Source organism: Bombus impatiens, unplaced genomic scaffold (assembly GCF_000188095.3).
Source record: "Bombus impatiens unplaced genomic scaffold, BIMP_2.2 scf_0233, whole genome shotgun sequence".
Classification (NCBI taxonomy): Eukaryota; Metazoa; Arthropoda; class Insecta; order Hymenoptera; family Apidae; genus Bombus; species Bombus impatiens.
Genome location: NT_176652.1, coordinates 339,143 through 355,023, shown reverse-complemented (window position 1 = coordinate 355,023; position 15,881 = coordinate 339,143). Strand labels below are relative to the sequence as shown.

Below are 15,881 nucleotides of genomic sequence, written 5' to 3'. Positions count from 1 at the left end.
TTGTTAGGTAATTGATTATTATAATAATATGAATGTATTAAATATAAGTAAATGCGGCTAAAATTTAACCTTAAAATGTAAACATTAAAGACAACCTTATTTAGATTTATTTCTTTAAAAATTGAAAATTTTGCGCACTCTTTGATAAGTGTGAAGTTACGTATAATACTCATTTTGTTTTTCACCAGATCGTGACTGAGTAACGAAATTCCCTAAAAAGTTTATTAATCACGTATGCTAGGTTTTCAAAACGTGTGTATGCCAATAACTTTCTATGATAGTACGTATACTACTTGCGTAGTATGGAAACGTTGTGATTACAGCTACAAAGGTAGTAGCGGGATTATTGCGAGTGATTCATTTGTACTTACGTTTATTTATAAGAATTTTAAGTGGTCTAATATTTGACACGGTAGTTAAAAAAATTTCGTGGAAGTTTCTTTATTAATCAGTGACAAGCTAACGTATTTGTGAAAAACTGTAAACATGTCTGACGAGAAGAAGGTAATATTTTCTAACCTTAAAATTGATGCAATGGTAAGTGATGATTCAAGAACATCCTTTGTTACAGGAAACTAAAGCAGAATCCGAACACATAAATTTAAAAGTATTGGGACAAGATAGTGCAGTGGTTCAGTTTAAAATTAAGAAGCATACACCACTCAGGAAATTAATGAATGCCTACTGTGATCGCGTGGTAAGAGTCTGTATTTAATTTATTATTATAATTTGAAGTTACACCCTTGAATTATAAAATGGCGTGTATATAATTTATGTACCTTTGTATAGATAAATATCTATATTATATCTATATCTGTATCTAAATAATCTAAACAATTAGAAATCATTATATTTGTAGTAGTAAGAGTATTATATTTTTATATAGGGCTTGGCGATAGCAGCAGTAAGGTTTAGATTTGATGGAGAACCCATAAACGAATTAGATACACCAACAACCCTTGAGATGGAAGAAGGAGACACAATAGAAGTTTATCAGCAACAAACAGGAGGATTGTGTTGAGATTTAAGATTGTCCTTCGATAGTTTAAAAATGGACTTGATAAAAAATTTCTGTTCCAGTGCTTACTTCAGAAAAGAGGCGTGAATTATATTTCATTTTTCCTGATACAACAAAATGCTTCGTTTCATAATGTAATGTGAGGAAAACTGTTTACACATTTTGTATATTTTAAACTTAACATCTATTAGGTTGTAGCATAAATAAATTCGGTCAAATAAAGAAAAATATTGAGTTTAACCGAACTTACTTATGTCGCAACCCAATATGTATAGTTTGATCTACATGTTGGTTTTATCTGAAAAGCCACTTTTTTACACACATTTTATATTTCGTAAAATAATAACTTAAGATTACAATCATTTTGTGCATTGTATTATTACTTGAGATTTTTAATTATTCTGCTTCCTTTCTATTTATAAAAATTAGAAGAACTCTATTTTCTCATAATGCATCAGTTCAATATATATTAATTTGGCTGAAAGTATTGCAAAACAGGCTTACCGCTATGTTACTGTTAGTAATATACATTCTAAATGGAGGTACATTAGTTGCCTCTTCAGCATTTTGCACTATGTAGAAAAACATCTACATCATACAAACACATGTTATTTACAATACATAAGATTCTTTGTAAATGATTTTCATAAAAAAAAATTTACTAATGTAAAATCTCAAATTCTCTTAATAAATTTCATCTTTATAGGTGCATCTGTTTATTATAACGATGTACAGATAGGACAATGGCGAAGAACATTATTAGAAAAGTATTGTGTTAATATTTAATAATGTAACTATTTTTAACAAGTTCGTAAAAATTTCGTTTGTGTTTCACAATTCAACCCTAGTGTTAACATTACATTTTTACTTTCCATAAAAATAATATTACTTTGTATATGAACAAATAATAAATTGTGTCTTATCTTTTCTATAACAGTTTATTTTTCAGTCATATTCATTTTCTTTCGAGGCAAGTTATAGAATTCTTAAATTTGTCAACTTATATAAACCGGTATAATTTACTTCTACAAAAATAGGTTCTAAATATCTTTATATCAAAAAAAATGTCTTTATATCATTATTCAATAAATTTAAAGTAATTATTATCATAATGTTTATAGCATGTAGTGAAGTTGCGGTCAACAATTAAAAAATGTACCTATCAGTTTTTTACCAATATCGTTTTGTAGTTTGTCCAATACTAACATTGAAAGTACCTAAGATAATTATCACCACGGTTGTATATATAGGTCTAGAACGTGCGCCAAATATAAAAATACTAAATCTATGTGTACATATCTGATTTGGATCTTGTAATTATGTTAAAACTTTTTGTTGGAAATAATAATACATATTTAATAACAGTTTATAATTAATATTCATTTAAACAACATTTTTCTATACTAGATGAAATATTGTATATGTATTTACTTTAAATAGACGGAGAAAAATTATGAAAAATAGTTTAGTTCAATCATTAATTAAGCTCAGTTTAAGTGGTTTAGTTTATATCCTTTATCTTCAATGCTTTCACCGAAGGATGGCGCTAAATACAAAATCCTAGATTCTCGATCGCAGTGTTCTATAGTGACCGATTTGTAAAGCACCACTTCCGACATTAAGAGCCTTACCCTCTCCATTGGTGTTTACAATCTTGTGTACACGACCGTGCTTACCAGAGGAAACCTACGGAAAAGAAATTCCTCTTTGTTACCACCTATCACTCATGGACATAGAAATATCCTATAAACTTTATTCTATTTCCAGGGAGTTTATTTTTTAAATGTTGTAAGAAATACCAAATATAATTTCAGTCATTTAATCGTTCTCGTCAGAGAATCAGTCTACCTAATATGTTAAAGAACATGGCGGTTAGTTGATGCAAAGGTTTACGTAAACAAAACGTTGCTTCGCTAATTTTGTAATTAATAAAAGTTTGTAAATAGTAAAATCATAATAAATATATATAAGTGTATATGCATAATGAACTATAAATAAATAAATGTATGATATACAATTAAGAACTGTGCAATTAATATATGCTAGTACTATACGTCTACTGTATATTCGAAAAACCGATATCTTTTTATGAAAATTTAACATCATACTAATTTCTTGAATTTTAACTATAACAAAATGGCCGATTCTGAAGAAGAAAATGATAAAGACATAACGTCTGGGATCAATATGACTGGTTTTTTATTTGGCAACATTGATGACAATGGTCAACTGGAAGATGATATTCTTGATCCAGAGGCAAAGCAACATATAGCTTCACTGAATAGGCTTGGATTAAGTTCGTTTATTCGTGAAATGATGCAAAATGATGATATCACGGAGGAAAAAGAAAATGAATCTAACGATAAGCCTGAAGAAAAAAATGATATGATTGACGAGAAAGATACCAGTTACGTTAAGAAATCACCTAGTGCTCTTGACTTTTTTGATATAAATGAATTAGCAGAGGATGAAAGAGAAGAAAGTGGTAAGTATAACAAAAATATAACTATCAAAAGATTTTTTTAGTTAAAAATAAAATTTTATAGACATATATAAATATAAATATTACTTTAATGAATAGGTAAGCAGGACATGTTTGAAGTAAAAACTGAAAAGGAAAATGCTGATTATGATGCTGATGATGAAGAGGTTGTTAATAAATCTGATACACAATTAATGCCACCTCCTCCAATTCCCGAAGAAAAAGAAGCACTTACTGCAGAAGAAGCAGAAGCTGCACGTCAGCGTAAATTAGAAACCCCTCTTGCTTCTATGCTACCATCAAAATATGCCAATGTTGATGTTACTGAATTGTTTCCTGATTTTCGAGCTAATAAAGTTTTGAGGTTTTCAAGATTATTTGGTCCAGGAAAACCTAGTAGTCTTCCACAAATATGGAAAGGTGTTAAAAGGAGACGTAAAAAGAAACGACATCATGATATTAGAGATTCTGATTCTGGCTCTGATCAGGAGGAAAAAAAAGCAAAGTTTAAAGTATGTACAAATAGTGATTCAATTTTATAGTGTATCAATTGTATGTTAATTAAATATTTATGTGTATATTAGGGCTGGATGATGCAATATGGTCCAGACCCAACACCAGATATATGTCGTTCCGATGATGAAACAAAATTATTAATGCCAGTAGAAGATAAAGAACAAGTTGATAAATCAGGCGAAACTGGAGAAAATGGAGATATGGGGCCAAAAGTTGCAGATTGGCGGTTTGGTCCTGCACAGCTTTGGTATGATATGCTTCAAGTTCCAGAAACAGGGGATGGTTTTAACTATGGATTTAAAATCGTTGACAAGGTATTTAATTTGTATATATATCAAAATATGAAATATCAAACATAATTTTGAAGTTGTAATTTAATATTTCTACAAATCAATTTATCATGGATAATGCTATTATTATATTTCTAATAGTTAGATGAACAAAGTAATAAAGATAATAAAGATGCCAAAGACACTAATGAGGAATTTTCTGATGATGCATTTTTAATGGTATCACAATTACACTGGGAAGATGATGTCATATGGAATGGTGATGATATAAAGCATAAGGTACGTAATATCTTAGTGTAAGATATTCTTAATTAAATATTTATATAAGTTAACAAGTAAGAATATAAATACTTTAAAAGGTATTACAGAAATTAAATAGTAAAAATAATGCAGCTGGATGGGTACCATCCAGTGGGAACAGAACTGCTCAGGCATTCAGTCAACCAGGCAAAGGAGCACCTGTACAGGTCGCATCAAACGTTCGATTAGCCACTTCGCAAATTACAACTCCATTACACATGCAATCTCAGAAAACTAAATTGTAAGCAAAGTAGTAATCTATTTGTTATATTATACTAGAAAATTACTGCATATATAACTTTTTTTCATTTTTACTTCTACTTTTATCAATAGGAACATGAATAAAGGGAATCAGCAACAAAATCGGGAAGAAAATTACGATGATACTTGGTACTCTATTTTTCCTGTAGAAAATGAAGAATTGGTGTATGGACTTTGGGAAGAAGAAGTAATTTGGGATCCTGAGAATATGAAGAAGATACCAAAGCCTAAAATTCTTACTTTGGATCCAAATGATGAGAATATTGTTCTTGGTATTCCTGATGACATAGATCCAGCACTGATTCATAAAGATAATGGACCTCAACCAAAAGTAAAAATACCTCATCCTCATGTGAAGAAAAGTAAATTATTATTAGGAAAAGCTGGCGTAATTAACGTATTGGAAGAAGACACTCCACCTCCACCACCAAAATCACCTGATAGAGATCCATTTAATATTTCAAATGATACGTAAGTTAATAATTTAATAATTTTAATTCGCACAAAAAGAAATAATTTTATTATTTTCTGTGTTATTTAGATACTATATGCCGCGATCGTCAGAAACAACATTACGATTAAAAGTTGGAGGTGGAAATTTGATACAACATAGTACGCCAGTAGTAGAATTACGTGTTCCATTTGTTCAAACTCATATGGGCCAAATTCGGCTTCGAAATTTCCATAGACCACCTTTAAGAAGATTTAGCCACGGACCGCTTGCTCATCCTGGTCCACATTCTGTCCTACCATTAATAAAGCATATCAAAAAGAAAGCCAAAGTATGTATTATGCTTTATTACATTATTTGTTAAGTAGGAACAAGAATTAAACGACGTTTGTTTATTAGCAAAGAGAACAAGAAAGAATTGCATCTGGTGGAGGTGATGTCTTTTTCATGAGAACTCCTGAAGATTTAACTGGCAAAGATGGTGAATTGGTACTTATCGAATTTTCTGAAGAACATCCCCCGTTGATGAATCAAGTAGGAATGTGTTCCAAAGTGAAAAATTACTACAAGAGAAAGGCAGGCAAAGATCAAGGACCACAGAAATACAAATATGGTGAAACCGCTTATGCCCATACTAGCCCATTTCTTGGAATTCTTACACCTGGTCAAAGTATACAAGCAGTGGAAAATAATATGTATAGAGCGCCAATTTATGAGCACAAAATTCCAGAAACAGATTTCTTAGTTATAAGAACAAGGTATTTCAATAACATTTCTTTATGGAAATTATTTATAGTATGAAGAATGTATTACAACTAATAAATTTTTCTGTATACCTAGACAACAATATTATATCAGAGAAATGGATGCTTTATTCGTTGCTGGTCAAGAATGTCCATTATATGAAGTTCCAGGTCCTAATTCAAAGAGAGCTAATAATTTTGTGAGAGATTTTTTACAAGTATTTATATACAGATTATTTTGGAAATCTAATGATACGCCCCGACGTATTAAAATGGATGATATTAAAAGAGCATTTCCTTCGCATAGTGAGAGTAGTATTAGGAAACGTTTGAAACTGTGCGCTGATTTTAAAAGAACAGGTATTTATTATTGCATAAGTTATACTATAAACTGTTTGAATTACCTTTGTATTATAAGTTAGTCTGACAAACATTAAACTCTTTTATATTAGGCATGGATTCAAATTGGTGGGTTATAAAACCCGACTTTAGGTTACCAACCGAAGAAGAGATTCGAGCAATGGTGTCTCCGGAACAATGCTGCGCTTATTTTAGTATGATTGCAGCTGAGCAAAGACTAAAGGATGCTGGTTATGGTGAAAAGTTCCTATTTACTCCTCAAGATGATGATGACGAAGAAATGCAATTAAAAATGGACGATGAAGTTAAAGTTGCGCCTTGGAATACGACACGAGCATACATTCAAGCTATGAAAGGTAAATGCTTGTTACAGCTAGCAGGACCAGCTGACCCAACAGGTTGTGGTGAAGGATTTTCCTATGTTCGAGTACCAAATAAACCAACGATTAGTAAGGTAAATATTTAATATTCAGTTATAATTCTTTTTTTCCATATTTTGTATTTTAAATCATTCGTTTTCTGACTTTAATTAGGAAGAACAAGAAGCTCAACCAAAACGGACTGTGACTGGAACTGATGCCGATTTAAGAAGGTTATCATTAAATAATGCAAAAGCGTTACTTCGAAAATTTGGTGTGCCTGAGGAAGAAATTAAAAAATTATCTCGATGGGAGGTAATCGATGTTGTTAGAACGTTGTCAACAGAAAAAGCTAAAGCTGGAGAAGAGGGCATGACTAAATTTTCACGAGGAAATCGTTACTCTATAGCTGAGCATCAAGAAAGATACAAAGAAGAATGTCAGAGAATTTTTGATTTACAAAATCGTGTTTTATCTTCTAATGAGGTTTTGAGTACAGATGAAGGCGAGAGTTCTGAAGAAGATAGTTCTGATATAGAAGAGATGGGTAAAAACATAGAAAACATGCTTTCCAACAAAAAAACTAGTACCCAATTATCACTTGAACGAGAGGAACAACAACGACATGAATTACGAAAGATGTTAATGGGTGAAGTTCAAGAACAAGATAAAAAGTCTAAAGAGAAAAAGAAGGATGACGAGGAGGACAGCCCCGTAAATAACTTTAACTCGCAACAGGGTAGAGTTCTTAAAATTTATCGGACATTTAGAAATCCAGAGGGCAAAGAATATACAAGGGTAGAATTAGTAAGGAAGTCTGCGGTAATAGATACTTATATAAAAATTAGAAATTCTAAGGATGAAACGTTTATTAAACAATTTGCAACATTGGACGAGGCACAAAAAGAAGAAATGAAGAGAGAGAAAAGAAGAATTCAGGAACAACTACGTAGGATTAAACGAAATCAAGAACGTGAACGTATGCTTGGTGGCCCAATGGCAGGAAACAATGCGTCATTGAGTAATATATTCGACCGTAGTAATACCAATACCCCAACCACTACGTCCTCAAACAGTATCCTTCCATTCTGTAATTCATTCCAATCTACTTCTTCTGCTTCTAAACATCCTAAACCGGAAGTATCTCCTACTAAACGTAAGAAACCTAAACTTAAACCAGATCTCAAACTGAAATGTGGTGCTTGTGGTAATGTAGGTCACATGCGTACGAATAAAGCTTGCCCTTTATATCAGAATAGCATAACTACAGCGCCCGTGAATGTTGCGATGACAGAAGAACAAGAGGAAGAAATTGAGAAACAGCTTAATACAGATGATCAAGATCTTGTTAATGTAGATGGAACTAAAGTGAAGTTATCGTCCAAATTAATTAAGGTAATTTATTTAGTTTTCTAAAACAGTAGTATTCTTTTAAATGATTATTATATATTAATTTATAATTTTGCTTTTGTAGCATGCTGAAGAAATGAAAAGACGCACGTTACTCTTGAAGGTGCCTAAGGAGGCAGTAAACTCTAAGAAACGAAGGAGAGCTACCGGAGATGATCATTGTGATTATCTTAAACGACAACAGAGACCTGCTAATAGACGTAGAACAGATCCTGTTGTAGTTATGTCTACAATGCTAGAAAGTATACTTAACGAAATGCGAGACCTACCTGACGTTCAACCTTTTTTATTTCCTGTTAATGCCAAAGTATGTTCTATTTTTATTAAACTGTTTTATATAAATTTATTTTATAATTGTCTGCAACTGAAGAATTTATTTACATATTTCATAAATAGGCTGTTCCTGATTATTATAAAATCATACAAAGACCTATGGATTTACAAACCATACGTGAAAATTTAAGATTAAAGAAATATCAAAGTCGAGAAGAATTTTTGGCTGACGTTAATCAGATTGTAGAAAACTCAACTCTGTATAATGGATCAAAGAGTTCATTAACAGTAGCAGCTAAGCGTATGCTGGAAACTTGTGTAGAAAGACTTGGAGAAAAGGAAGATCGTCTGATGAGATTAGAAAAAGCAATTAATCCTCTACTAGATGACAATGACCAAGTCGCCCTTACTTTTATCATAGACAATGTTGTAAATAATAAATTGAAATCTATGACAGAAGCTTGGCCATTCTTGAAACCAGTTAATAAGAAATTAGTAAAAGATTATTATAATGTTATTAAAAGACCTATGGATCTAGAAACTATATCCAAAAAGGTATCTGGTAAGTTAAACTATATTTAAAATAATGTTGCATGTTATCGATTTTTTGGCAAATATTTGATTACACCTATTTCTTCCAGCGCATAAGTATCATAATCGTCATGAGTTTCTTAGGGATATTGAACAAATTTTGGAAAATTGTACAGTGTATAACGGAAAGGAATCTCCATTTACGCAGAAAGCAGAATTGCTAGTAAAAGTTTGTAAAGAAACATTAGATGAGGTACTTAAAGGCTTTTTTTAGGGGTATTTATTATATCTTAATTATTATATTTTAATCTTATATTCACATAATCAAATTGTCTTGCAGTATGATGAACATTTAACACAATTAGAAAATAACATACTATTGGTACAAAAGCGAGCAATGGAGCAAGCAGACATTGATCCTTCATGGCTTGGACCAGATGAGGAAAATTATACCATTGTAGAGCCTGAATTTAGAGGGGTACAATATTTATCCATAAAAAACAGATGTTTAGTTTTCCCCTATAAGAAATTTTGTAAATTATGGTGTTTTTTTTAGAGTCAAACAAGTTCGCCAGAAAATCCATTCGGTAAATCGAATATGGATGATTTTGATTTTGTGGACGTGGAAGGCGACATGGAAGGCGATGGTAGTAGAAGCGTAAATTCGAAAAAGAAAGATGTCCTTGAAGAAGGTAGAGAAGATTTTATAAAATTATCTTTAAATGTATATCTTTAAATGAAAACGTCATTGTATACTTCGTTACAGATTTACAATTCTCTAGCGAAGATGAATTTGATGAGGTTCCATTTGGTACGGATGAACAGTCGGAAAATGCGGAAATGGAAACACTTGAGCTAAATGAAGTTAGAGAAGGTACAGAAAGTGGAGTAGTATTAGCAGATGATGATAGTCAACAAGCAGCGGAAGCTATGGTTCAATTGGGTAATGTCGGCTTTTATATGGCAGACCAACAATTGCTTCAGCAAGGTTGGTAATTGGAATGAAATACTTTATAAATTTATTTATCATTTTATCATTTCATTAATTAAATCGTATGTTTCTTAAATTATAGATGAAAGTATGGATGTTGATCCTAATTACGATCCTTCAGACTTCTTGTTAGCTGGTTTGCCAGCAAGAGATGAAAAAAGTGAAAACAAGATACAAGACGACCTTGCTGTCTCTGAAAGTGATGATGATACAGAAAATAACGCAAAACAAAAACAAAAAACGCCACAACAATTACCGCAACCAGAGGAGGATGTTGGTGGTGATCTTTGGTTCTAAAAAAATGTTATTATTTCTTTTAGCAATAATGCTATTTTGTAGTTTACTTCTTAAATCAGAAGACTTGTATTACAAAACGCAATGGGAGAAAAAATGCAAGATATTTATTTCTTATAGGAATAATTACATTTCAACATTTGAAATTGAATGAAATATGTATGTTTTGTTATTTAGATATGATTTTGTAAAAAGAAAAATGAACATCTAATGCATATCTGTGAATATTATATATACATATATGTAAATACATAGTGAGAAATTGTTTTTTAAATATCATGTGTATATTTGTTCCTTCATATAGAGCGAGGACATCTATATAAGATTTATAAAGAAAAATAATTGAATAGAGAAAGCTGCAAATTCAGTTATATTTACTTAGAACTTAGTTCTAATCAAAATTCTGTTTGTAATGTTCCTTTACAGATATTAATATAATATTATTTAATAATGATTAGTGACGAAGAATTGAAAACTAGAATGGATTATATACTTGAAATGTGTTCTACATCTCTAGATTCACAACGCGAACAAGACAAAATGTTTGACAATATAATTAGAATAACAAAAAATGCATTACAAGAGCAGCTGTTGACTTACGAACCAAACGCTATTATTATATGTATTCTTAAACTCCTCTTGTATTATAATGAAACTTATTTTCAAACGTATAACATGTGCGAATGGAAACGACGAAGAAAATGTCGACTTACGAGAGAATGTTACATTACTTTATTGCAAATATACATTCCTCAAAAGTCTAAGGAAATTCTAGAAACTGTAATTAACACGATTTATGAAAATAAGCTTTGGGAGTTTGAAACCTTTTGTTTTGAACTTATGTATAATTTATTGGAATATGGTATTAATGCATCATCAATGATTCATATTATATGGGACAGAATCGAATCTCCAAATATAAATATAGAAGATACAAGAAAAATTATAAGAATATTATACGAATTATTAGATGTTTATAATTGGCCAGATACATATGAAACAATAGTAGTTATTGAAAGAATTTTAAATCTTTTTTATATTTCTATAACTAGTGCACATGCAACTGTTGATTTTTTACCATATGCAACACTTAAAAAAGGTTTGGAAGTCTGCATCATTAATATGGTAAAACATGTATATAATGATCATCTTCTGATCATAGTTCAACATATGTGTTCATGGGTTGTTGAGAAAGGAATGACTGATGAAATTATTCTAGAATTTGGTAGTACACTTGAATACACAGCCTACATACACGAAGTAACTCTTTATGAAAAAACATTAACTCCAAAAATATTTCCATTATTAATGGAAATGATAGCATCAACAAATAAAATAACTAATTTATTAGGTAACAGAGTTATTCAATATTTGCTTGATAGAAAAGGAAATAAAATGAATTTTAATACACCTAAAATATTTTTCGAAGATACTCAATTTGATCTCAGCATAGGTCCATGTTTTAAAGAAGATAAGCTATTCTGTAAACTTCACAGAGAAATTTTGCATGATAGCCTTCTAAAAAGTATCATAATTCATTGTACATCTCGTATGAATTTAGAATCAACTTATTGTACGATATGTCTGATTGCTGTAGAGGTACCATGTGGATTTACAGCAGCAGCTCTGGTTTGTCTCTTAATGAATTTGCAAGATGTAACTTTGAAGCGAAATAGACATGATGAAGTATCTTATCATTTACATGCGACAGTGATAGCAATTATGTCTCTTTTATGTTGGATTCATAAAGCTAAAGTATTTTACGAATATGTGAATAAAGTAATGATGGAAAGGGCACAATGGGCTCCACATCTAAATCCTCCTATTCAATCTCAATATAATTTCGCAGCACATCATATACTTTGGAACAAGCCAGAATTGTTTTTTATAGATTGGGAAGCTCGTTATGGTTTGTGGAAATGTTTTCGTTTACGCGAAACTGAAGAGACACCGGAAGTGTGAATATTTACCGAAAATTATGATACATGTATATATTATGAAACTAAAATAAATATTATGTGACTATTGAATATCAAGATTCTATGTGATATTACAAACATTAATAAATGATTTCAATTACCGATATTTTTATACTTTTCTTAATAACTATCACTCTTAGTTCACAGTTTAGGCATGAAATTGGACAATTTTTCTCATAATAAACCTGTAATCATCAAATTACTCATACAAATAATTGTCATCAAAATGGCTGTGTTTCGACATTAAATAGCGTAATTCATAGTATTACGCATTAAACAAAGGCAATAAAAATTGACAGTGTGTGGTATTATATTAAATATCTTGTCATAATCTGTACTTTCTAAATGTGAAACAATATTAGTATAATCCAAGTTTGTTTGTAATTAAAAAGCATGATAATTTATCTCAAGTTATTGATATTTGTTCCTCCATCTTACATCATTCTGAACACTTTTTGATTCGTCAAAACATTTATTTTATAAACTATAAATTGTAATTTAAAATTAGACATGAATTGTTTGAAAATTGATGAAATATTGCTTTCTAATCCTCGAGAAACTCTGAAAAAGTGGTGACAATGAAGTTAAATGAATTTTTTAAGCGTATGTTATAGTGCAATTATTAAAATCGTATTGTTTACATAACGAACATCAGCTTCGGTGGATTATTTTCGTCAGATCGTCAAATTGCGTTTCAATAAAGGTTAACTTTTTAAATAAATTATAATGTTTATTGTTCCTTTATTATCAGTGTATCCTTTGTGACAATATATTGTTTTAAAGAAAACAAAGTTTTAACATGTATATAACTTAATATGCAAATTTTTATTATTAATTTCAATTGTATAAATACTAAATAAAGTTTGTTCAAATAATATTGCTTAGAATAAACTACAATAAAAGTTGTATAAGTTACCAGTATTTATGAATAATAATTTTTGTTATAAATATTTATTTTTCAGTTATTCAAACATTTGTAAAACGTTTTAGAAAGAAAGAATAAAGAAACAATGTCTGGAGAACAGTTTTCCTTAGTTTGGAATAGTTTCCCAAGAAATTTGTCCTCTGGATTATATACATTATTAACCGATGAGCAATTAGTAGACGTAACATTAGCTGCAGAGGGTCAAATACTACGTGCACATAAGTTAATATTGTCAGTTTGTAGTACATACTTCAGGGAATTGTTCAAGGTATATTTAAACTTATTTCATATAGTTTACGTTTATATATTCTATAGTATTAAAGTACTTGTAATAATACAGGGAAACTCTTGTAAACATCCGATTGTGATTTTAAAAGATGTCAATTACCGTGATCTGTCAGCAATGCTTCACTTTATGTATCAAGGAGAAGTTAACATTAAGCAAGAAGATATTGCCAGTTTTTTGAAAGTTGCAGAAACTTTACAAATAAAAGGTTTAACTACAGAAACAGAAGAGGTACGTTCGATCAGACATACAAATTTAAAGGATAATAAGATAAATAAAGGAATGAATTTTATTTTATAGAAACTTGGAGAAACTTTAACAAAGAATGCAGGGAACTTGGATCAAATATTTAATACAGAAAATAGCAGTATTAATTGTATTAATTCAGATACAAATGCTCCTACTTCCGAGGAACAAGGACAATTTGTACAGAAAAATCAGCAATGCAAAAACCAATTATCAAAAGATGAATTACACAGTAACGAATTTATAGAGAATACAACTGTCAGCGACATGTGTTGTCAACAGGAATCTAATTCAATTCATAATATACAAGATATACAAAATAACAGTTCGACAAGTATAGAAGAGGAACCATTAGACTGCACAGCTGATATAAGTCATATAGAATCAGCAAAGCAGGGACCACTGGATTATACGCTCGACATAGATACAGAAGCAGGATATAAAACATGTTTGCCTAACGAGACATTTTATAAACCTGAAGAAAATTTACAGACAAAAGGTATTATTTTTACATGTTTTATTAGTGTAATCATTTCAAAAGTTATGTAATTAGTAGGCTGATGACTATAAAGACATCATTCGGAGCTGAAAAATATTACATTTGCTGAATGAATGAGTACTTAGAAAATGAGTACTAGAGAAAACAAGATGATTAAAATTAGCGAAGAGACTACAGTTACTGGCTGTTGATGCAAAAGATTTGACACACTCAACTGTTTTCGTCGATGGATATACAGTCGTACAAATTTTTTTAGTATATGTAGCACAAATTAATTTTACAATGGAATCAATTATATATTTGCATGCTTATTTACTGGGTGTTTCAAATCTCAATTTTATACAATTCAATACCGCAGGATGGTAAATGTTTAAATGAAAAATATTATATCTTACAGACTATGTACCAGATATGCAATTAGTTCCCTACAATCAAAATACACAAAGTCATTCATTTGGTAAGTCTTTAATCTCTATCTTTTTATTTTAACGATATACGTTTTTATTCTTCTGAACTTTGCTTTTTTTTATAATTTTATTTATACTTTGTTTTTATCTGGTATTAAATAACTACAATTACCGTTAGGACTCTATTAACATTTATTTAATAGGTTTAAGTAACATGACTGGTTTTGAAAGTGAATTTACGTACGAAACTGGTTGTCATAGTAAAGGTCGACGAACCGTTAAAGGTATTTCCAACAATAGTTTGCCATTGGAAACAACTTTACGCGTTGTATCCGAACTGGGCCCAACATTACGTGTGGAAAGAGGTAAGGTTATTCGAATGTATTCATGTCCATGGTGTCTTCGTCATTTCACGCGTAAGGAAAATCTGAAACTACATGTTCGATATATTCACGGTCCGCTTGAAAGTCTAACATGTAGACTTTGTGGTAATAAATATAAAAATAGTAACAGTTTACGTGTACATTCGTATCTGTATCATAATGCTAAGCGCGACAAACCTAATAAGCCAATAGTGGATGGTGGCGCATGAAATTAGAAGAAGAAACAATTGACATTGACATTTGCATAAAATTATTACATGGTACGTAAATTAAATGTAATTGCCGCAATTTTATTTATGAGAAAGGTTGTTGGCAATTAACGAGAAAATTGATAAAAACCTAATTATTTAATATTTTCTATTTATATTTCTTTGATACTATTAAGGTAACAAAAAATTGAAAAATTTGCAGAAATACAATATTCTCTTAATTAGACAGATTTAGAATCTAGATAAGATAACATATTTTATATAAAACAGGTTACTTTAAAAAAGAAGAACCATTGTAAACATACATATATGTATATTAATATATCATTTTGTAAATATATATACATTTGTAATAAAATAAAAGATTTGCATTTGTGTATCCTTTTTACCTATCAAGGTATCGTAACACACTCATCGTTACCATACAAAATCACAAAATATTGAATGATAAATTTGTATTTTATTGCTTTAATGATCTTTTTCTCTACTTAAATATGTATATTTCTTAGTATGAATTCAAGACTTAATCTACAATCACGAAGTATCAAGTATACTTCTCATAAGTAAGAAAAAAGAAAATAGAGAGAGAGAGAGAGAGAGAGAGAGAGAGAAAGGAAGAGAAAGAGAAAAACGGAAAAAAGAAGTATTAAAAAATTGAACCGATCTCA

The 15,881-nt window shown here is 30.2% G+C and overlaps 4 protein-coding genes across 6 annotated transcripts; all 4 read left to right on the top strand.

The window, feature by feature from the left end:
• The first annotated feature begins 264 nt into the window (after nt 1–264).
• Nucleotides 265–1,839, top strand: LOC100749795 (small ubiquitin-related modifier 3). The gene is made up of 3 exons (XM_003488447.4): nt 265–504; nt 572–697; nt 887–1,839. The coding sequence occupies exons 1-3, from the start codon at nt 487–489 to the stop codon at nt 1,019–1,021; spliced, it is 279 nt and encodes a 92-aa protein (XP_003488495.1). The 5' UTR covers nt 265–486; the 3' UTR covers nt 1,022–1,839.
• Nucleotides 1,840–2,856: 1,017 nt separating this feature from the next.
• On the top strand, nt 2,857–10,376 carry LOC100749476 (transcription initiation factor TFIID subunit 1). Of its 2 annotated transcripts, none has more exons than XM_012384086.3 (19): nt 2,857–2,889; nt 3,137–3,503; nt 3,600–4,012; nt 4,085–4,330; nt 4,448–4,585; nt 4,675–4,847; nt 4,940–5,338; nt 5,409–5,649; nt 5,718–6,076; nt 6,159–6,421; nt 6,514–6,875; nt 6,955–8,175; nt 8,255–8,497; nt 8,587–9,025; nt 9,105–9,247; nt 9,335–9,472; nt 9,551–9,686; nt 9,761–9,982; nt 10,068–10,376. In XM_012384086.3, exons 1-19 carry the CDS (start codon nt 2,872–2,874, stop codon nt 10,280–10,282), a joined length of 5,736 nt encoding a protein of 1,911 aa, XP_012239509.1. In that variant the 5' UTR covers nt 2,857–2,871; the 3' UTR covers nt 10,283–10,376. The 2 variants fall into 2 exon arrangements, with proteins under 2 accessions (XP_012239509.1, XP_012239508.1); XM_012384085.3 differs by having other exon boundaries at nt 4,666–4,847.
• Nucleotides 10,377–10,714: 338 nt separating this feature from the next.
• LOC105680571 lies at nt 10,715–12,961 on the top strand. Its single transcript, XM_012384087.3, has one exon. It carries the CDS (start codon nt 10,730–10,732, stop codon nt 12,239–12,241), a length of 1,512 nt encoding a protein of 503 aa, XP_012239510.1. The 5' UTR covers nt 10,715–10,729; the 3' UTR covers nt 12,242–12,961.
• LOC100749355 (zinc finger and BTB domain-containing protein 44) lies at nt 12,497–15,482 on the top strand. Of its 2 annotated transcripts, none has more exons than XM_012384088.3 (6): nt 12,497–12,961; nt 13,249–13,451; nt 13,524–13,700; nt 13,770–14,214; nt 14,612–14,671; nt 14,825–15,482. In XM_012384088.3, the coding sequence occupies exons 2-6, from the start codon at nt 13,269–13,271 to the stop codon at nt 15,211–15,213; spliced, it is 1,254 nt and encodes a 417-aa protein (XP_012239511.1). In that variant the 5' UTR covers nt 12,497–12,961; nt 13,249–13,268; the 3' UTR covers nt 15,214–15,482. The 2 variants fall into 2 exon arrangements, with proteins under 2 accessions (XP_012239511.1, XP_003488491.1); XM_003488443.4 differs by having other exon boundaries at nt 13,221–13,451.
• Nucleotides 15,483–15,881: the final 399 nt, after the last annotated feature.